The 22,263-nt window shown below is 40.7% G+C and overlaps 1 protein-coding gene across 5 annotated transcripts in view; it reads left to right on the forward strand.

Annotated features, from left to right (window-relative positions):
- TRPM6 (transient receptor potential cation channel subfamily M member 6) overlaps positions 1-22,263 on the forward strand; it is a 202,895-nt gene that overhangs the window by 93,299 nt on the left and 87,333 nt on the right. For all 5 annotated transcript variants that reach the window (XM_058695681.1, XM_058695682.1, XM_058695678.1 and 2 more), the window contains 8 exons: positions 664-877; positions 4,192-4,316; positions 8,313-8,484; positions 14,103-14,271; positions 15,396-15,519; positions 18,131-18,203; positions 18,324-18,424; positions 21,903-22,037. In XM_058695681.1, coding sequence (XP_058551664.1) covers positions 664-877; positions 4,192-4,316; positions 8,313-8,484; positions 14,103-14,271; positions 15,396-15,519; positions 18,131-18,203; positions 18,324-18,424; positions 21,903-22,037 — 1,113 coding nt within the window. The remainder of the gene's footprint in view (positions 1-663; positions 878-4,191; positions 4,317-8,312; positions 8,485-14,102; positions 14,272-15,395; positions 15,520-18,130; positions 18,204-18,323; positions 18,425-21,902; positions 22,038-22,263) is intronic.

Genomic DNA, 22,263 nt, shown 5'->3' on the forward strand with positions numbered 1-22,263 from the left:
CGGAAAAAGAGAACCAGTTATACACTATGATCTCAGGCAAAGCACAAAATGATTCTGGTCCTACCCGCTGACTCAGATTCTCTCTTCTTTTGGTTACATTGACTAGTCAAAGATGTGATTCTTTTGTGAAAAGTATTTATTTTGGAAAAAGGCATTTTCAGAGAGGTAATTATATATAAAGGAAATGTTTAGAATATAAAATTTACAATAAATTAAATGTACATGCTCCCAGACCAGAATTTAATTTAAATTATGCAAATTTATGAAATAGTCAAGTAAATCAAAGGCCATACCATGTATGAAAAACCCCATTTCACCTCTGTGTAAGTGCTTTTTTTTTAAATGGGTTTCCTGGAGTAGTGGTTTTTGCCAGTTTGAAGTATTTCTGCCTCATCCCAGATCTTCTAGAGGACATTGGTGGGTCAACCCTGAAAACCAGAGGAAGCCTTCCTACCGTGACTTGTAATTCCCAGAAGGAACTTAAAGCGGGGTGTGGGATCCTTTCAAAGTAAATGTTTACATTGCACAAAGATGAACTTTTAAAGAAATCCCAGACACTTCCTTTTAAGTTTGGGCCATTCCAGTCGCCCTGCTGTGTGCTTATTGTTGCCCAGCATGTAGTTTTCACTGTTTTATGTACATGTGTCTATGCATATCTTCCAGTATATTAGAACATCTTATGATACAAAGGCAGATCATCTGTTACATTTAATGTTGAAAGAGTGGAAGATGGAACTGCCCAAACTGGTGATCTCTGTCCACGGGGGCGTCCAGAACTTCAGGATGCCGTCTAAGCTTAAAGAGATCTTCAGCCAAGGTTTGGTCAAAGCTGCGGAGACAACGGGAGCATGGATAATAACTGAAGGCATTAATACTGGTAAAGTGCACTGTTTCTCTTTCTTTTCATCTTCTTCTTCTTCTTTCTTCTTCTTCTTTTTTTTTTAAATACCTCTTTCTAACTGAATCAGGCAGCATGGCACCCAATCTGTGCTCTGCAGTGCTCCCAGCGGATATGGTAGCACGAGTCAGACAAAAAGCATGGTGACCGGAAAACAAAAACAAAAACAAAAAAAAGCCCCAGAAGAATCATAGACCTTTCCTAGTATGTGTTTTCACCATTGTTAACATCTGCCATTTTACCACAACTTTGGGTAAACTTCAACAAAATAGTCTTTTCGTGAACTTGAGGCTATGGTGAGGTTTGAAAGGACACGGAATCCATGCAAGTATGTAGTGTGCGGCCATGGGCAAGAGCTAAACTCCCCATGGTCAAGTTTGACAACAAAAATACAACTGCATAAATTTGAAGATCGAATTGTGTTTCTTAAGCAGCTCACGAATTGGGCAGCATCCCATTTCACAAGTAAAGAGTTGCTCAGAGACTATGTATGAAGTGGAAGGTTTTTATAGGAAGGAGGGTGGGGCAAGGAAGTTATTAACAAAAGTAAAGAAAGGACTGTGGCAAGCTAGGTCCCCTTCCCTCAGGGGGCAAGGGAGGGGGTCCTTTCATGCAGATTACCTCATCTTCCTTTGGCGGGGAAGGGGAGGGGGAGAGTCCTTGTGACATTACCTCATTGGTGCTGATCAGAAACTTTCTTACTGAGTAGTTAAGACTACATTTCGGGGGTGGGAGAGGTTGGCACTACAGTTAGGTACTAAGCCCCAGTGTGATAACTTGGCCTAAGTGATTCCATTTTGGGCCTGTGGTTTCCCTTTTTAACAACATGTGCTTTATTTTACTTACTGCTTTTTTGGTTTGTTTTTTTTAAAACATTTCAGGTTAGGGCCAGTTAAGGAACACAAATATGATAATGTGAAGACTATTGAATTCGTTCAGATGAACAAAAGAGCTGAGAAAGGAGACACGCTTGGAGCTTTCTTACGCAATAATCAGGGTCGGCCCCAATTCAACCACAGCTCCTTAAGGCCTGACTGCTCAGGGAAGGATCCATGAACGAGCAGCATCAGGACCACCGGGGAGCTTGTTGGGAACGCAGATCTCAGATACCTCCCCAGACCCGCAGGACTGCCACTGTCCATTTTGACAATATCCTCAGATGATTCTTACGTACATTCAAATTTGAGAAGGTTTCCTTCCAACTTCTGCCTATTCTCGAGCTGCTTCTACTGTAGTCGAACGTTATCTGGCGTGAATTTTTGACATTTGACATTTAATTGAATTTTGGCATTCAGTTGAAGGCCACAGGCTACAAGAATCTCCTACATATAAAGCATTTGGGTAGATGCTGTGGATGAAAGATGAGTAAGATATGGGCCCGGGGGTTAGTGATAGGGCAGACTATGACAGACCATAAGCAACTAACTAAAAATCGACACTGACTGGGTCTTGGTTGAAATGCAAAGCAAGTATCTGGGAGTACAGGGAAGAGGAAGACGCATTCCAGTTCCAACTGAGGGCACCTGAGAAGACATAGACAAGGATATAGCACTTGGTATTGACCTTGAGGGAAGAGTAGGAAGGAGCATCCCAGGCAGAGGTGGCCGTTCAGGGCCAGGCACACAGCTGGAGTTTCAGGCACATGCAGAAAGAGGTGATAAGGCTACAGGCTGGGTATGCCTTGCGGCAGAGGACAGGGACAACCAGGGAGACTGGAGCCATACTAGATGCCATGCTGATGGGCTGAGAGCAGAGGGCTCTCAAAGGAATTTGAACAGGAGAATGAATAGGAAATAATATAGTCGGGTCTGGCTTTTACAGAGAGTCTCAATAGACAATCTGTACTAGAACCACCTGTGGGATGTGGAAATACAACCAGCAGCACCACAATGCTGATAACCCATGCCAAACCTATGGGATCCAAAACCCTACTGCAGAGTTGACTGCACAGTTGATGGTGATATACATCTAGAACCTGGATTCTAGAAAATGACTCTGGGAGAAGTAAAAGAGGTTGGAGGGGAAGATGCCAGAGAGAGAGAGAGGGAGAAATGGTTAGGTACTGTGCATCAGATGTGTGCATATGTAGAGTGTTTGTTTGTTTGTTTCTGTGCTAATGACACAGATAGGGTCAAAACTATATATATAGGAAAAGTGGCACAGCGTTGTAATTAAAAGGCAGGTTAAGTCAATGTCAAAGGCTACATACCACGTGATTCTCACTTTAAGACATTCTGCAAAAGGCAAAACTACAGACAGTATAAAGATCGGTGGTTGCAAGGGGTTATGGCGGGGGGAATGAATAAGTGGAATGCAGACGATTTTAGGGCAGTGATGCTGTTCTGTCTGATACTATAATGATGGAAATATTATCATTGTGTATTTGTTCAAACCTATGGAATCTACAGCACCAATCCCTGATGTAAACTGTGGTCTTTGAGTGATAATCACGTGTCAGTGTAGGTTCATCAGTGGTACAAATGTACCACTCTGATGGGCAATGTTGATAGTGGTCAGGGGTTGTGGGTGTGTAGGGGTGGGGGGTACATGGGAAATCTGTACCACTGGCTCAATTTTGCTGTGAACCTAAAACTGCTTTAAGAAACAAAGTCTGTTTAAAAAAGAAAAGTCCGATATTTTGGGTGGGAATCCTAGCTCTACAAATCACCAGCTCTATAACCTTGGGCAAATTATTTAACTTCTTTATGATTCAATTCTTGCCTATGAAATAGACTGAAGTTTCTACTTAAAGTGTGAATGCATGGAAAACACTTCAAAAGTACCTGGTGCATTGTAAGAGTTCAGTAAGTGTTGGCTCTTATAGTTATTGTTATTATTAATTCCAGAAGGGCAAGTATGAATGCATTCGTGCTGGCATACTTATATATATAAGCTATTAAATTAATTTGCTTCAGTGAAGCAAGGGACACATCTGCAGGATGTTTTGCTGGGACAGTTGAGAAGGTTACAGAAAAAAAAAAAAACCATTTAGAACATTCATGATGGTCTCATAAGACTTTCTGGTCAATCAAAAATAGGGGAAGAACTGAGGTTGTAAGCAAAACTTACCCAAAGGGAGAGGAGAATTATTCAGGTAAAGAGGTCAGTGATAGGAGAAAGAGGTGTTAAGAGAGAGTAGAGGAAGCCAAGATATCAGAAATTAATTCCACTGCGCCACAACTTTCCCTACGAATGTCCTTTTGCGTATATCTGCCATTTGTCTCTTTCTTGCAGTCACAGTGTTTTGCATGATTTGTGCATAAAAGTTTGACTTTTAAACTGATTGTTCATAGGTGTGTCCAAACATGTTGGGGATGCCCTGAAAGCCCATTCCTTCCGGTCCTTGAGAAAAATCTGGACAGTTGGAATCCCTCCTTGGGGTGTCATTGAGAACCAGAGAGATCTTATTGGAAAAGATGTAAGTAGACAACCCATTCACAACAGAAGCGGATGAACGTGTATCCAATTGCCAACTTATCACCACCTGGATATCTAAAAGCCATCTCAAATGTAATATACCTCAAACCAACTTTGGTCTTCCTACTTGCCCCATCTTAGAAAGTAATGATCCCATCCTTACACTTGTTCAAGCCAAAAGCCTTAGACTAATCCTAGAATGATCTCTGTCTCACAACTCAACCTAATCCATCAGTAAATTATCTCAGCTTCACTTTTTCCTTCCTTCTTTCTTTATTTCTCCCTTTCTTTCTCCCTTTCTTTCTTTCTTTCTTTCTTTCTTTCTTTCTTTCTTTCTTTCTTTCTTTCTTTCTCTCTCTCTCTCTCTCTTTCTTTCTTTTTTTCTCCCTTTCTTTCTCCCTTTCTTTCTCCCTTTCTTTCTCTCTCTCTCTCTCTCTCTCTCTCTCTCTCTCTCTCTCTCTTTCTTTCTTTCTTTCTACAGAAAGAGAGAGAGAGTGCCTGTGCATGTGAGCAGGGGAGGGGCAGAGGGAAAGGCAGAGAGAATCTTAAGCAGGCTCTGTGCTCAGCGCAGAGCCAGAAACGGGGCTTGATCTCAGAACCCTGGGATCATGACCTGAGCTCAAATCAAGTCAGACACTCAACTGAATGAGCCACCCAGGCACCCACCCCCCTTTTTTAGCTTTAGTTAAATATAGAAATATATCCAGAATCTGACCTCTTCTGTTACCTCCACTGTTACCGAGCAGCCCCCTTTCCTGTCTCCTGGATGACTGTAGTAATAGCTTTCCCTTCTCTCATCCTTGTCTCTCACTGCAATCTAATCTCAACACAGTAGCCAGGATGATGCTTCCAAAATACAAATCAGATCGTGCCACTTCTCTGTGAAAAACACTTCAGTGACTCCTATCTGGTTCAGAGTAATAGCCGAGTTTCTTGCACAGGCGTGCGTGTGATAACATTCATGACGTGAACCTGCTCTTTCCTTATCTTGTACTACTCTCTGCTTTATCCTATGTATTGGTTCTTTGATCCCATCTGTTTTTCTAAAGGGAAGGAACTTGTCTAAGTCTGTTTATGAGTAGTGTATATTTCTGATAAAAGTCTCAGGTATTACAAAAGATATGAAAAGGAAAGATAACCGCTATTAACATTTTGGGGTGTATCATTCCAGAATGTTTACTACGTATGTGTACATATGCATAATAAGAAACAGTTTGTATGAAAATAAGTAGTAACAGAAACCCACTGATATGAATCTGGTATTTAACTTAATTATTTAACATAGTTACTTCTCCATGTAAATTAATATAGACATGTATATGGTTTATCTTAACTTTCATTTTGGAAAATGTCAAACATACTAAGGAGTAGACTTGTGAAAATAATGAACTCCTATGTCCCTATCTCCCAGCTTCAACAGTTATGAGCCCAGAGCCAATTTTGTTTCATCTATTCCTTATCCATTCCCCACTCCAATATTTTAAAGCAAATTCCAGATATCAAATAACATCATTGGTAAATATTTTACCAGTATTTCTAATTAACCAATTAATTTACCAATAATTTGGTATTTCTAAGTACCAAAAAGTAGGCATTCTAAAATATATGGACAATTAAAAATATATATAACCACATTACCATTTTCATACCTAAAAAAATTAATAGTTAATTTCTGAATATCAACAACTAGCCAGTCCACGTTCAACATTCTGATTGTGTCATATTTTTTAGTTGTTTGATTTCATCATCCAGAAAAGTTCCCTACAATGTGATGGGTTGATATGTCTCCTGAGTCACTTATTTTCAGTCGTTTTTAATCTATGGATTTTCCCTCCATCTCTTTTTTTTTGGGGGGGGGGGGTGCAATTTGTTTGTTAAAGAAACTGGGTCACGGGACGCCTGGGTGGCTCAGTTGGGTAAGCATCCGACTCTTGGCTTCATCTTAGGTTATGATCTCACAGTTCGTGAAATCAGGCCCTGAGTTGGGCCCTGTGCTGAAAGTGTGGAGCCTGCTTGGGATTCTCTCTCTCTCTCTCTCTCTCTCTCTCTCTCTCTCTCTCTGTCTCTCTGTCTCTCTCTGTCTCTGCCCCTCCCATGCATGCTCTGTCTCTCAAAATAAATATAAACTTAAAAATAAAAAAAGAAACTAGGTCATTTGTCCTAAAGAGTTGCCCATAGTTTGGATTTTGCAAATTTAGCCTGTTATAGTAGGGTTTAGCCTATTTCTCTGTCTCGTCTCTTCTTTCAGTTGGTAGTTTGATCCAAAGGTATGATTAGATACAAGTTCTTTTTGTGCAAGTTTATGCCATAAGAGATGTGTCTGTCCTTCCCCCTCATAACATGATTGTTTTTCTTTTTATAATGTCATTGACTAGATTCATGACCTCAACAGAGTTGCAAATACTGATATGAAATTATTGTGTTCTTTATTTATTAGCTTAAACACTCTATAAAGGAAACATTTTCTCATCAGCCATTTGGTTTACTTTGTGGTAGTGTTGTATGGGAAAGGACACAGTGTTTGATTCTCTCTTTATTTTCCAGCTTTCAAAGCAATGAATTGGTTATCTACCATTCTCCAAGGTGAACAATGAGATTTTTTTTTGAAACATATCAAATATGTTTCAAGTCATTATTCCATCTAGTTATTACTCTTAATTATGCTCAACTCATCCCGTTTTGGCCAGTGGAAACTTTTCACGTTATCTCTTGAGTCCTTTTAACACAATTCTAGTTGTTTTTCCTTGCTTCCTTGTGTTTTACTCTGAAAACAAAACAAAACAAAACAAAACTGTTCCAGGCTAATTGTGTATATTGTTTTGCTCCTAGAGAAATGGCTGGTTGCTTTTAGTGGGAAATTATAGTAAAAGACTTCATTCTAGGGGTAAAAGGTGCATTCTGATTTTTCATGCCTAATAATGCTCTACTGTACTGTAGTACTTTAATAGTACTATAATTTAACCATTCTTCTATTATCCATTTTTTTTGCTTTTATAAAAAATGATATTAATGTTATGATAAGATACTTTAGATGTATTAAATCTATTAGTTATTTTCTTCTTGATTTCTGTCATCTGTATCACTGTTAGGAATTATAAAGGTAACTTTTAAAGACTAATGTTGGTAAAATGTGTATTGTTCTTTAGGTAACTTTTAAAGACTAATGTTGGTAAAATTTATAGTGTTTTTTTACCTCATTATTTCTTTTAAGCCTCACAGCAACCCTCTGGTGTAAGAATTATCATTCTCCCTTAGACGTGAGGCAAGTAAGCCTGAGAAAGGAGGCAGGAGTTACCCAGAGTTAAAGTTAGGAAGTAGAGGAGTCTGGGCCCTCTTACTCCAAATAGTGTGCTTTTCGTCTCTAAAAACAAATGAGAATTGGAGTGGCTTAAGGAAGAATCCACAAATATTGATAAAGATCGGGATGTTTTATATTGAGTGGATGGATCTCCATTTGGTTGGTTGGCTGTCACTCTTCATTTCAATACTAGAAAAAAAAAAGCAGTGTCAAAATATTATTTTGGAATAGATCTATTGAAAGGCATATTTTCTGGATAGCAGTGTAGTCTGTATATTACTGTATGTCCTTGAACTCTTTTATTACAATCTGAGACAAGGTAAGTACAGAAATTAAAAATAAATATGTAGAACCATTTTTAGCAATGTGGTAGTGCTGTGACACCTAAGTATATGGCCGGTGGACTTATCTTTCTGAGCACAGTGCGTGCAAGGGTTGTTGAACTTGTGTCCTTGCGTTGAGTCTCATGCAGTATGAGCCGCATACTGGTTGCGCATAGTAGGACCGCATAGTGATCCATAAAAAATGGGAGATTAAAAAAAAAGTTGGTTCTTCACTGCGGATAGCCTGAGATACACCTCTCTAGGTGGCAAGTGGCACTTATTAGCTTTGGCAGGAACTCCATGGTGCATGGGCAGCCCTTTGGAGCGGTTGAGCCCGGGGAAGGACCTCGGACTCTAACCCTCTCTTGTCTTCCAGGTGGTGTGCCTGTACCAGACTCTGGGCAACCCCCTCAGCAAGCTGACCACACTCAACAGCATGCACTCCCACTTCATCTTGTCCGATGACGGGACGGTGGGCAAGTATGGAAATGAGATGAATCTCAGGAGGAACCTGGAAAAGTACCTCTCTCTACAGAAAATACATAGCCGTGAGTACCACAGAGGCTCCACCACCAGAGCCTGGCTGGGGCGCTGCTCTGGAGAAAGGCACTCCTTTGTCACCCATATGGAGCGGAGAGGTCCAAGCTGGTCTCCGCCTCAATTAACACGAGTGAACCCACAGCCAGAAGAAAGCAGGATGTGAGGTGGTGCGGACTTGTGGATGGCAGGAGAGGGGAAGAAGTCTTGGAGACAGCATAGTCAGGAGAGGACTGGAACAGTGGAGACTTTAGCAGAGCCTCCAGCATACTGTAGGGTTGGGTAGGTGGAGGATGGTTGGATAGTGGGAGTATTGTTACCAGAATGGGAATGACTGAAGAGCAGTAACTAGGCTGGACTGCGAAGAGTGGGGGTATGAATTCGATCATCAGGGAGGATGGCATTTCATATGTGGTGATGTCCCCTAGACAGGGGAAGGGTTAAAAGCAAACAGAGCTTTTAGAAATAGGGACCTTTGCATACTTTGGCTATTGTCGATAGTGCTGCTATAAACATGGGGGTGCATGTGCCCCTTCGAATCAGCATTTTTGTATCCTTTGGATAAATACTGAGTAGATCCCAAATGTCCATTGACTGATGAATGGATAAAGAAGATGTGGTATACACACACACACACACACACACACACACACACACACACACACAATGGGATATTACTCAGTGATCAAAAGCATGGAATCTTGCCATTTGCAACGACAACGTGGATGGAACTAGAGTGTATTATGCTAAGTGAAGCAAGTCGGTCAGAGAAAGATAAATAAATACCATATGATTTCACTCATATGTGGAATTTAAGAAACTAAACAGATGAATATAGGGAAAGGGAAGGAAAAATAAGATACAAACAGAGAGGGAGGCAAGCCAAAAGAGATTCTTAAATACACAGAACAAACTGAGGGTTGTGGTAGGGTGTTGGATGGGGGGTTGGGCTAAATGGGGATTAAGGAGGGCACTTGTTGGGATGAACACTGGGCGATATATGGAAGTTATGAAGCCCTGAGTTCTACTCCTGAAACCATAATTATACGATATGTTAACTAACTTGGATTTAAATAAAATTTTTAAAAATGGGTGTAACAAGTAAACAACGATAGGGACCTTTGAAGGTATCAGTGTCGTGTCATGCTTCCAGGAATGCTTTGAGATGGCCATTTTGGTAGTGTTTAAAAACAAAATTCAACTGAGTAAATTTAAAGATCTTATTGGCCTTATTCAGTGATTCATCGGTTGGACAGCAATCCCATCTAGCAGGTAAAAAGGAATTCCAAGGAGCTGGACAGAATGGAAGACTTTTATAGGCAGAAGTTGGTGTGGCAAGGGAGTTATTCTAACAACTTGTTCTGGGCAAGGTCACTTTCCTTTTGGGGGAAGGTGGGGTGGGCGTGGGGGTCCTACCAGGCCAATTACCTCCCTAGTGCCAACTATGTAATTCCAGAATGACTGGTTAAAGGTTACATTCCTGGGAGAGGCTGCAACTGCAATTAGGTATTAAATCTTCATTTGTTGATTTGGAGCTTAGCACAAGGGACTCCATTTTGGGCCTGTTGTCTCTTTTTTAATAGTATCTATAGGAAGGAGAAGAAAGGAAAGGGTCAGAATCAGCAAACATCCTTGGTGGAGAGGTTGAAAGGTAGGTGCTGCCTGGAGAAATGGAGACTTTTCATCAAAGGCAGCAGAAAGTGAGCCTCTGTCTCTTTCCATGAGTTGAATCTTTCACAAAATACTCTCACCCTTGAGGAAGAAGACCAGGCCCTTGGGAGGCTCAAGTCCTCTTCAACCTTCGACTTTTGGCTGGAAACGCTAAATGTCCTTCCAAAGTTCTGTCATCTACTGTCTGTGACCTTGGCTGATGGAGTTTACAGCTGTTAAACTGTTTTCTTTTCTTTTTTTTTTTAGTTAATTTATTTAGAGAGAGAGAGAAAGAGAGAGCGAGCATGAGTAGGGGAGGGGCAGAGAGAGGGAGAGCGAGAATACCAAGCAGGCTCCGTGCTGTCTTGCGGAACCTGACGCAGGGCTTAATCTCACAACCCTGAGCTCATGACCGGAGCTGAAATCATGAGTTGGATACTTAGCCATTTGAGCCACCCAGGTGCCCCTAAACTGTTTTCTTAATATAAAAAGGAAGGAACTGTCTACCTCTACCTTTTGTCGTGAGAATTGAGATAATGTATGTTTGATGTGCCTAGAATAGTGTTGGCTGTATAGTATGCCCTTAATAAATGTCTGTTTCTTCCTTTCCTTTTATTCCTCTTTGATACAGGTAATCTCCTTGTTGGGGTGGGGTTCTGTGTGGGAGGGACGCTGGGAACTGTTGCCAGTCACTTTGTGCTTAGTGTGAATGAAACTTGGAGGCTCATTTAAGTCAGGAAGTGGGGAGAGAGGGTCAGGTCCTCTGCAGAGTAGATGTGGGTGGGGGGAAAGAAGACCCATAGAGGAGACGACAGGTCAGAGACTGGCCCTGAAGAAGAGTTCCTGCAGGGAGGGTTCCTTTTGGGGTCACAAATATCAATTCCCTGAAATGTCCTGTTGCCTCTCTTGATCTATGCTCACCATAGAAATTGCCCAGGGGGTTCCTACAGCATCATAATGTGTGCCCCAGGAGAGCAAAGTCTTGTCTTTCTTATTCTGATCCATTTGTGGATGAATGCATACAACCTGAAGCTTACATATGGGATCAAGGAACATTTCTGTTTTCAAAGGTCTTGAAACTTAGGATTTATTTGGAGAGTTTCACTGCGTATAGAGAAAGAATGTGGAGTCCATTTCAGTGGATTGGTAACATTTATTATTCTAAGGGAAACCAATATGAAGGAGCAAAAACAGTAAGCCACCTACACACACACACACATACACACACGCGCGCGCACACACACACACACACACACACTCACAGGAAAGGAAGGAAGGAGAGAAGGAAGGAAGAAGAGAGAAGAAGGGGAAGAAAAAGGATTAATGAAGGAAGGGAGGGAGGGAGGGAGGAAGACAAAAAATCAAAGTCTCCAACAGACCCAAAATTCTTATGTATCAAAGCTGATTTTCATACCCATCATGTTCACTACTTCCTACCATATTTGTATTGCTTAAAAAGAGATTTATTTGGATGGAATAGTACTTACATATTTTGTTGATTTCTTTCATTTCTTTTCAGCTGGACTTCTTAGAGTCCCCGGCAAACCCTTGATCCTGGCCAAGAGTACTTACAAAAAATCCAAAAAATAAAAAACAAAAAACCAAAAAAACCTGACATCATAAAGTTGCTCTAGGAATTCCTGGATTCAGCCATTTGAAACGTGGCCAGTGTCAGTTCCTAAGCCTCCGAGGATAGAAAGCATAGGATCAGATGCCTTTGTGTCTCTTCATAGTCCAACTCTCAATGGAATAGCATGCTTTCCTGGAATGTCCATTCCAGGAGCTTTTAATTTGGAGGCATGTTATTGTATTCTTGCCTAACTCTGGGATCCAAGAATAGAGGCAGCTCTCTAGTGAGATTTCTCAGCAAGAACATGACAATTTTTTTCTTTTTTTAACAAGTTTAATTAGCATCAGTGAGATCCTTTTGGTAGGAAGCAATCATAAATATTTTTATTTTTGTGGGAAATAGTTATTGCTTCAAGAAAGATATACCCAGTAGAAATTGAATTCCCTCTTTCCCCTTGTTGATTTTTTTTCCTGATGATAAAAGTACTATATATTCTCATATTCAGATAAAGCAAAGATAGCACATGAGAAAAGGAAAGGTTTTCCATATTCTCACAATAAAAACCTCGCCATTGTCTACTTTATCATATATATACTTTTAGAAATATTCTACACACACACCCAGAGCAACATTTTTTAAACAAACACTAGATTCATATAATATACATGCTTTGCAACTTGGATGCATTTCTACATCAATAAGGATAGCTTAGGGGCACCTGGGTGGCTCAGTTGGTTAAGCATCTGACTTCGGCTCAGGTCATGATCTCACTGTCTGTGAGTTCGAGCTCCACATTGGGCTCTGTGCAGACAGCTCGGAACCTGGACCCTGCTTCGGGTTCTGTGTCACCCTCTTTCTCTGCCCCTCCCCTGCTCGTGCTCTGTCTCTCTGTCTCTCTCAAAAATAAACATTAAAAGAAATTAGAATAGCTTAGCACATCTTTAATGGCTGCATCGTGTTTCATTATATAGGATATAAGAGATGCTCTCACAAAAGTTTTTTCCATAGATTTCAATAATTCATGATTAATGGTTCTTTATTTTTTTAATTTTACTCATGTTTATTTATTTTGGAGAGAGAGGGAGAGAGAGAGAGAGAGAGAGAGAGAGAGAGAGAGAGAGAGAGAGAGTATGAGTGGGGGAGAGGCAGAGAGAGAGGGAGACACAGACTCTGAAGCAGGCTCCAGGCTCTGAGATGTCAGCACAGAGCCTGGCGTGGGGCTCAAACTCATGAACTGTGAGATCATGACCTGAGCCAAAGTCAGACGCTCAACGGACTGAGCCACCCAGGCGCCCCCATGATTAATGGTTCTTTTTCAACATTTCCCCAAATCCTCTCCTCCCTTCTTCATTAATAATAGTTTGATGTGTACCCTTCCAGAGTTTCTGGTCATATATATATGTAGAGATATATGGATATATACTTAGACACATAGTATACAAGCATATATATAATGCAAACATATATAAAATATATATTCGTGTATGTGGTTTTAAAACTATAAAAAGGATTGTACTCTATACGTCATTCTGTAACTTTTTCACTTAATATCTTCTCAGAAAGAATGACGCCACCGTCTTTGTTTCTTTTTTTTTTTTTTTTTTTTTTGGTCTTCCTTCCTTTAATAAAACATAAAATAATATATCCTGGTGATAAGAAATTTTAACAGTGGAATACATTTAAAAAATAGAATATGTTGAAATATAAAAGTCTTTGAGAGTTACCCATCCCATCTTGTACTTAGAAATAATCATCCTTAGAAGTTGATTGACCTGGCAAATTTTGATCATTTTTGGAGGTGAGTGATAGATACATTGGGATCCATTATATTTCTGGGTTTTTTTTCAAGATATGTTTGAAGTTTCCACAATGAGAAGTTGAAATTTCTTGAAGACTACTTAAAAAAAATTATTTTTTAAATTAGGGGCGCCTGGGTGGCTCAGTTGGTTAAGCGTCTGACTTCAGTTCAGGTCATGATCTCATGGTTTGTGAGCTCGAGCCCCGCATCGGGCTTGTTGCCGACAGTGAGGAACCTGATTGGGATTTTCTCTCTCTGCCCCTCCCTTGCTCTCTATGTCTCTTAAAATAAAAAAAACTTAAAAAGTTGTTTTTTGTTTTTTGTTGGTTTTTTTTTTTTTTTTGTAATTAGTGAAAACCTTTAGGTACCTTTTTAACGGGGGAAAGCTTGAAGATGCTCTCACCACATTTAAGTGACTTTATTGACAGTCCAAGCTTCTGGCTTGGTCTTGAACTAAGCAAGCCTGGGTGAGCCCAGGAAGAAAGAGGGGTGAGTGTAAGTAAAAGGTTTATGTGGTAATTGAAAGACTTGTGTTGGGGAAAGCGAAATGGATGCCTGGCCAAGATAGGAGTTCTTTGTAACAGTTTGGTGTTGCTTGTCATCTGAAATAGGTTCAAGACAAGGCGTGCCCGTGGTGGGGCTGGTGGTAGAAGGAGGTCCCAATGTCATCCTCGCCGTGTGGGAGACTGTGAAAGACAAAGACCCGGTGGTGGTGTGTGAAGGCACAGGCAGGGCGGCCGACCTCCTGGCCTTCACCCACAAACATTTAGCAGACGAAGGGTGAGTTGCTGACTCCTCAGTTTTTAAGCCACGGTGACTGTTTATTCCTCCGTTTTAGTTCTTTAAGCTCTGCTTTTGTGTGGGCCAGATATCCTTGGGGGCAGAGGCTGAGACTGGAATTAACTTTCCAGTGATTTTTATGTGTATTAATTAATGCCAAAATGCTCTCCCCTGATGCAAGTTGCTCTTTTTTTAGCTGAAGAATGGTCCTGCCTCTATCAGGGGCTCTTGAACCTGTCTGAGCTTCAAGGGAAAAAGCATCCCGGCGGGGGTGGGGGTGGGGGGTGTTGTTGAAAGAGGAGACGCTCCTGCAGTTGGCCTTGATATCTGAGAAAACCCTGTGGTGACTGAGGAGACCAGTGCTGCCCCACCACCCCCCCCCCCCGTCACCTTCAGATTCGTTTGCCATTAGTAAAAATAGCAGGAATTGGGGGAAATCGGCATCCTGGCATTTATATAACATATGTTATATTTATTTGAGGCTTTAACTCTTTAGCCTTTTCAAATAAAGAGGTAGTTTTTCTCTAGCCATGCCTATATCCAGTGTGATTTTTCCAATTTCAAAAGCATAATATTTCTTCTGTGTAAGTAAATATAATGCCTATGAACTAAATGTTGGCCCCACCTGTTTACACAGTAAATGTGTATTCACTGCTTATGGTATAAATGCTCTGACGACCCTTTCCTTACACTCCCTCTCTCCCCTCAGCCCCTAGCCTCTACTTCTATGCTTTGACCCTGTTCTTATTCTTTCCCGTGTGTCTCTTTCCTAAAGTTACCCTAAATGTGTGCTTCTTAAACCTTCTGGAGTGTCGGATTCTTTGAGATATGATGCCTGCAGTTTCTGGCGATGCACAGTCCCCTGGAAATCTGTCAGCTCAAGAACCTTGTCCTGGAGTACATTCTTTCCACGATCATGGCGGATCTGTTCACGCTCACTTTCAAATTCAGCCTCTCCAGGTGCCCTGCTTCCTTTTGCTTCCTCCTCATTTGCTCTCACAGCAGAAGCATCTACAGAAATCTTTTCAGTCGGATGGGACAGACAAGGGTTCCTGCACTGAAGTGTTTGGCTCGTCCTCTTCTCTGTGTTGTGCCAAGGCACTATCATTTCTCTCTCTTCTCAGGACCCTACGTCCTCAGGTGAAGGAGGAGATCATCTGCATGATTCAGAACACTTTCAACTTTAGTCTTAAGCAGTCCAAGCACCTTTTTCAAATTCTCATGGAGTGTATGGTGCACAGGGATTCTGTGAGTATGATGAGTTGATAACTTGACCAACTTTAAAACTGATAATTTGCATCATTTGTAATATTTGTTTCCAAAACTTTTATGTTTTTTTATTGTTTATTTATTTTTGAGACAGCGTGCATGTGTGTACGTGAGTGAGCAGGTTGGGGAGGGGCAGAGAGAGAGAGGCAGAAAGAATTTGAAGCAGGTTCCGTGCTGTCAGCGCACAGCCTGACTCGGGGCTCGATCCCACAAACCGTGAGCTCATGACCTGAGCTGAAGTCGGATGCTCATCTGATCGAGCCACCCAGGCACCCCTCCGCAACGTTTAAAACTAAGGGTTTTTTTCTTTTTTTAAGATTTTATTTTAATATTTATTTTTTTAAGTAATCTCTACACTTAGTGTGGGGTTCAAACTCATGGCCCCAAAATCAAGAGTCACATGCTCTTCCAACTGAGCCAGCAAAGTGCCCCCAAAATAAGGAGTTTTTAATTCTACTTTGATTGTATATAGATCTGGAGAACTTCACCCTTATTTGAGTCAACTTGGCTTTTTATTCCCTTCCCTCCCCACCTTCCTACAATGCTTCACATTTCAGACTGCACTTAGGAGAAAAACCAACATGTCAGTATTACGGAAGAGTGAGCACATTTAGTGATGATCACACATAAATATTTTCAGAGGGTAAAAGCATAGCTCCATGTGTTCTCTCTTGGCTTAGGTGACTGCATCATAACATCCTAGTAAATCATGTAGGAGATCTTTGGGGATGTACTGAACAATGGGAAATGTGGGAATTTACTCTGGGCCAGAAAATGGAGACCACAAACTATGGACTGTAAACACAATATAGACTCGTGAAAAGATTTTCGTGTTTTAGGGTACTTTGATCAAGATTTTTATCAATGACTTAGACGATATAAAGCCAACAGGTATAGTAAACATGCAAATATGTCATGATTCACAGTGATCTTTCCAGAATTCAAAAGCTAGGCCAAATCATACAAGATTTTAGTAATATTTAAGCACCTGGCCTCAGACAAACAAGTTGAACAAATTCAGGCTGGACAAAGCATGGATAAACATATGTGAAAAACACTTTTAAAGGTGTCAGTTGACCTAATCACCACAAACATAACAACCATGAGTGAGTGCAATATGGCAGTGACTGTTTATTCCAATTTCAGAGATGCCAAAGCTAAAACCTAGAGAATTTAGGTGATTTGCCCAGAGTCAGCAGTTATAAAATGATAGAACTGACATGGGGCTCAGAGTTGAAATTTTGTGTGTGGCCTACTACATTTGATATCTCCCACAGTACTCAGTAAGGAAAGGACACCTTAAAGAGATCACCCTTCTATGTGTGTCTTCCTGTCATCAAATAGAGTAACAAACAGTGTAACGATCAAAGAGGAGGCAAGAGTAGTCAGCGATGGGTTTGCGCATCTTAGGAATTAGGTCCTCGACCCCTGCATAATTGAGAGTTGATTTTATTCATGCACATAAAGGGGCTGTTAGTTGGAGGGAATTGTGGAAGCATCTGAATTGTGGAAGCATTGTTATTCTATCTTTACAGGACCTTAGAGATTATTTAGTGGGTTCCTCTCACCTTGTAGATGAGAAACCTGAGGTTCAGTGGCCTGTAGATATTTCCCTCAAACTCACTAGTTGGTGGCATTTCTGGGCTTGCCAGACTTGGCTCTTTTTTTTCCAAACAGTTCCCTTTACTATATAAAATATATTTGCATTTAGAAAGCTTGAGATACATTCCTTAACAGCAACCAGCCTTTTATAATCATAAATAAAATCCTTATTTGGCTTAAAAAAATCAGTCTCATGCCCGGATGCATTGGACATTGACATTGTGAAGACCGGCTGTGCCCATCCATTGTAGTTACTCACTGGGTGCATTGTAATTGCCTCACTTATTTTATGAAAAATCCTTGAGGATTCACTTCTCATGAAACAAGCAAAAATTTTAGTTTCTCAGGCTACGTGAACAGAAGGATGTCATATGGTATCGCTTCAAAAGGAATGATTTTTTTTTTTTTTTTTCCCCTCATTAGGAATTGACACCGAGGGGCTCCTGGGTGGCTCGGTTGGTTAAGTGTCTGACTTTGGCTCAGGTCATGATCTCACAGTTCATGGGTTTGAGCCCCACATTGGGCTCTGTGTTGATGGCTCAGAGCCTGGACTCTGCTTCAGATTCTGTCTCTCCTTCTGTCTCTGCCCCTCCCCTGCTTGCACTCTGTCTTTCTCTCTCTCTCAAAAATAAATAAATATTTAAAAAAATTTTTTTAAAAAGGAATTGACACTGAGTTTCTTTTCATTATAGTGTATCCATAGTAAATTTAGTGTAGTCATGTTTTTTCATGTGTTTCCTGTAGGATACATGGAATTTTTACGTTTTTTTTTCCCTTGAGCTTCCACAATTCTCTATTACCCTATTTAAAAAGTTTTCTATGAGTAAAAAGGGAAAGTAACAAATCAAGGAGATTAACTCTATGTGGTTTTTTACATTAATGTTTTGCTTAACTCATTAGCTCTAGAATGCATTTTGTGGGTACTTTTTGAAACCGTTTCTTTATGAGCTCCCAAAATGTATGGCTTTCTGTGTTTCAACTGCTATAGATGACCATATTTGATGCTGATTCTGAGGAGTCACCAGACCTTGATTTAGTAATCCTAACGGCTCTGCTAAAAGGTGAGTGTCTGACGAGGTTACATGTCTTCCTCGTTTCCTCTTCTCTCGTTCCGTGGAACTCAGTGTTTTTTATGTGGATATTTAAAATAGGATCTATGCTTGTTCCCTTCTTTACCCTAGGCACAAATTTAGCAGCATCAGAACAATTAAATCTGGCAATGGCTTGGGACAGAATGGACATTGCCAAGAAACATATCCTAACTTATGGACAACATTGGAAGGTATAGTGAGAATGAAGTTACTTTGGAAAAATATTTGGCTTGTAAGGGAGGGCCAAAAAAAAAAAAAAAAAAAAAGAAAATGGAGGAGAGATAGATTGGTTTGGGAGGGGTGTGGAGGTAGCATTGCAATAGCTGGGTCCCCAGGATACCGGAGACATTTTTCTCATCAACTTTGTCTCCCTAAAAACATGTCTTTTTCCCCCTCAGGCTCTGCAGCCTGATTGAAACTGGCAAACAAAGTTGGGAGAAAGAAAGAATGGAAGCATATTTTATTTATTTTTTCTATGGCCAGATATTTATATTGTGATTTCAAACTTGAAGTTTTCCTTATTTTTGAATTAAAATGTACTCACAATAGAAATAAGTGAAAACGGCGAAAAAGTGAAAGAAGAAAGATTATCCATCGTGCTAATGATAATCACTATTAACATTTCGTTTTTAAGAACTGCAGTTGTGACCATACCACCGGTATATTATCCTTCAGTCAAACTAATACATGCACATTATTTAAAACTTTTTTTTGGGGGGGCGCCTGGGTGGCTCAGTCGGTTGGGCGTCCGACTTCAGCTCAGGTCACGATCTCGCGATCTCGGGGTTGGTGAGTTCGAGCCCTGCGTCGGGCTCTGGGCTGATGGCTCAGAGCCTGGAGCCTGCTTCTGATTCTGTGTCTCCCTCTCTCTTTGCTCCTCCCCCGTTCATGCTCTGTCTCTCTGTCTCAAAAATAAATAAACGTTAAAAAAAAAAATTTAAAAAAAAAACAACTTTTTTTTTTTTTGAGAGAGAGAGAGGGAGGAGGGAGAATGTGCACACGTGAGCAGGGGAGGGTCAGAAAGAGAAGGAGAGAGAGAGAACCCCAAGCAGGCTCTACACTGTCGGCACAAAGCCCAATGCGGGGCTTGATCCTGCCAACAGTGAGATCATGACCTGAGCCAAAATCAAGAGTCAGACGCATAACTACCTGAGCCACCCGGGTGCCCCATTTTTAAAACATCTAATGGTACTAAAAGGCACTAAAACAATAACAACAACACACAACAACAACAACAACAACAACAACAAGAAACACAGTAGTTCTTTGGCCTGCTGACCAGGAGACCCAAGTATTTTTGACGTTTTTTGATTGTACTGATATTTCAAAATCTCCATATTTCTAAATAACAAATCATATTGCTCTTTTCTGATTCATCTATTTTAGAGACCTCTCAACATTTCTGTCTGTGGTGCTGTCCTCACTGCTACAATCTGGACTGGTTGCCTGCTGTTCCCGGTTCTGGGCTATCGTGCTGGAATCTACCTTCATCATAGTGGAGATTCCCTTTGCCTCTCTCCTGTAGTGGAGCACCTGTTCTCTGTATCCCGTGCCTTCCTCTTGTTGGGCTTGCTGCTTTATTTTAATGGGGTGCATCCTTCAGTAGCTTTCTGAGAAAGGGAACATGGGAGAGAAGCATTTTGAGAACTCACATGTTTGGAGACATTTTAATTAAAGACCAGAACTCATTTTGAATGCTTAGCTTCCAGCATTCAACATTGCTATTGAGAATAAAAATCTTTCTGTTTTCTGCTCCTTTGTCACCATTTCTTTTCCTCTCTGGAAGTTCAAAAAAATATCTTTCTAGTGTTTTCCGATTTCACAATGATGCGTGCTGCTGTGAGTCTGGGTATCCATAATGCTGGGCAGATGCTTTCAACTTAGCAATCACATGTTTCCATGCTGGGGAATTTGCTTCCTGTTTATTCTGGGTTCTCTTTCTGGAATTCATAGCATTTTTTTTTTTTTTAATGTTTATTTTTATTTTTGAGAGAGAGAGAGAGAGAAGGTGGGGGTGGGCAGCAGAGAGAGGGAGACACAGAATCGGAAACAGGCTCCAGGCTCCGAGCCATCAGCCCAGAGCCTGACGCGGGGCTCGAACTCACGGACCGGACCGCGAGATCGTGACCTGGCTGAAGTCGGACGCTTAACCGACTGCGCCACCCAGGCGCCCCCATGGAATTCATAGCATTTAAATGTTGGACCTATATGGGGCGCCTGGGTGGCTCAGTCAGTTAAGCGGCCGACTTCAGCTCAGGTCATGATCTCACGGTCTGTGAGTTCGAGCCCCACGTCGGGCTCTGTGCTGACAGCTCGGAGCCTGGAGCCTGCTTCCGATTCTGTGTCTCCCTCTCTCTCTGACCCTCCCCCGTTCATGCTCTGTCTCTCTCTGTCTCAGAAATAAATAAAAAAATTAAGAAAAAAAAATGTTGGACCTATGGACTGCTCCTCTAATCTTATCTTTTCCCTTTTATCTTCTGTATCTTTCCTTTGCTAGATTTCCTCAACTTTCCTTTTCATGCCTTATGTGGAGCTTTTTGTTTCTGGTAGCATACTATTAATTTCTAGGAGCAAATTTGTTCTTTGCCTTTTTTTTTTTTAAAGCATCCTGAATGTAGTATCTTATTTCCCAGAGGATATTGATAGGTTTTTTTTGTTTTTGTTTTTGTTTTTGTTTTTGTTTGAGGTTTTCTTCTTCCTGAATTGTCTGATTCTTACTGATTGATGTTTTGTGGTGTGTCTTTTCTGGGCTTTTTATTTAAGAGTGGAGGAGAGAAAGCTCTTTAGAAATTCTGAGCATCTAGGTGAAGCTTAGCTGTAGTTTTGAGCTTCACGGTGGAGTGATCTGGACGCCGTTTGTTGGGGGACCTGAGATGACAGCATATTCCCGCCTTTTCTCTTAGTTCCTTTACCAGAAAAGAATCCTCCAGACCCATGCCTGGATAAGGTAAAAGCCTTGTTGCTAGTGTTAATGGAAGTCAGACGGGGGAAGAGGATTGGGAAGGTCTCGACATTAGGAATTCAGTATTTGTACATCGATGTCATCCTGGAGCTGCCAGGATTTTGTGGCAGAGATCTGTTTGGTTCTTGGCTTTTCCCAGTTTCGATTTCTGGGGACTTCTACCTTGGGGGATTCTGGGGACTACTAAGTCAATGACCACTTGACCATCTCCTTTCCGACTTCTAAAATGTTACTCTCTGGACCTCTGTGTTCTTGTGGATTCATTTCTTTAAAAAAAATTATTTTGCTATAATTTTAGTAAAGTTTTAGGTCAGAATAAAATTAAATGAGTGTTTTTAATTTGCCATTTGTATTCAGATACCAGTGTAGTTTAAATGAAAACATGCCAAGTGAACACAACAACAAAAAAATAACCTTGATTTTTGTTTTATTAGAATTGCATTAAACCTACACATTAATTTGGGATGTTTACAATTATCAGTCTTCTGGAACCAGAACAGATTTATTTAAGGTGTCTTTTGTGCCTTCAAGTTCACTTTTTATTATTTCTTCACTCAGGTCCTGAACATTTCTACTACGATTGTATTTTATGATTGTTGTGTCTGTATTGAGATCAAATATATGTAATTCTTTAGTTATTTCTACTTTTTCAAGTTTCCGCTTTCTTAATTATCTCTATGTCTCTTATGTATTTCTACCTTCCGAAGCCTGGCACACTGGAGCAAGCAATGTTAGATGCTTTGGTGATGGATCGAGTGGATTTTGTGAAGCTCCTAATAGAATATGGAGTGAACCTCCATCGCTTTCTTACCATCCCCCGACTGGAAGAGCTCTATAATACAGTGAGTATCGGAACATCCCATCAACCACCTCCCTTAGGCTTTATTTATTAATTAGCTTAAGCTTTAGCTTAAGCTAAATGAATATTAAATGTTCGTCTCCTTGAATATTCATGTACAAAGATAAATCAGAGATTTCTCAACCAAAGGGCAAACATTCTTACCAAATCTATTTTATCCTATAGTCATTTCTGTGTTTTTTATTTTAATTAATTACACAGAATAGAAA

Source organism: Neofelis nebulosa, chromosome 12 (assembly GCF_028018385.1).
Source record: "Neofelis nebulosa isolate mNeoNeb1 chromosome 12, mNeoNeb1.pri, whole genome shotgun sequence".
NCBI classification, from domain to species: domain Eukaryota; kingdom Metazoa; phylum Chordata; class Mammalia; order Carnivora; family Felidae; genus Neofelis; species Neofelis nebulosa.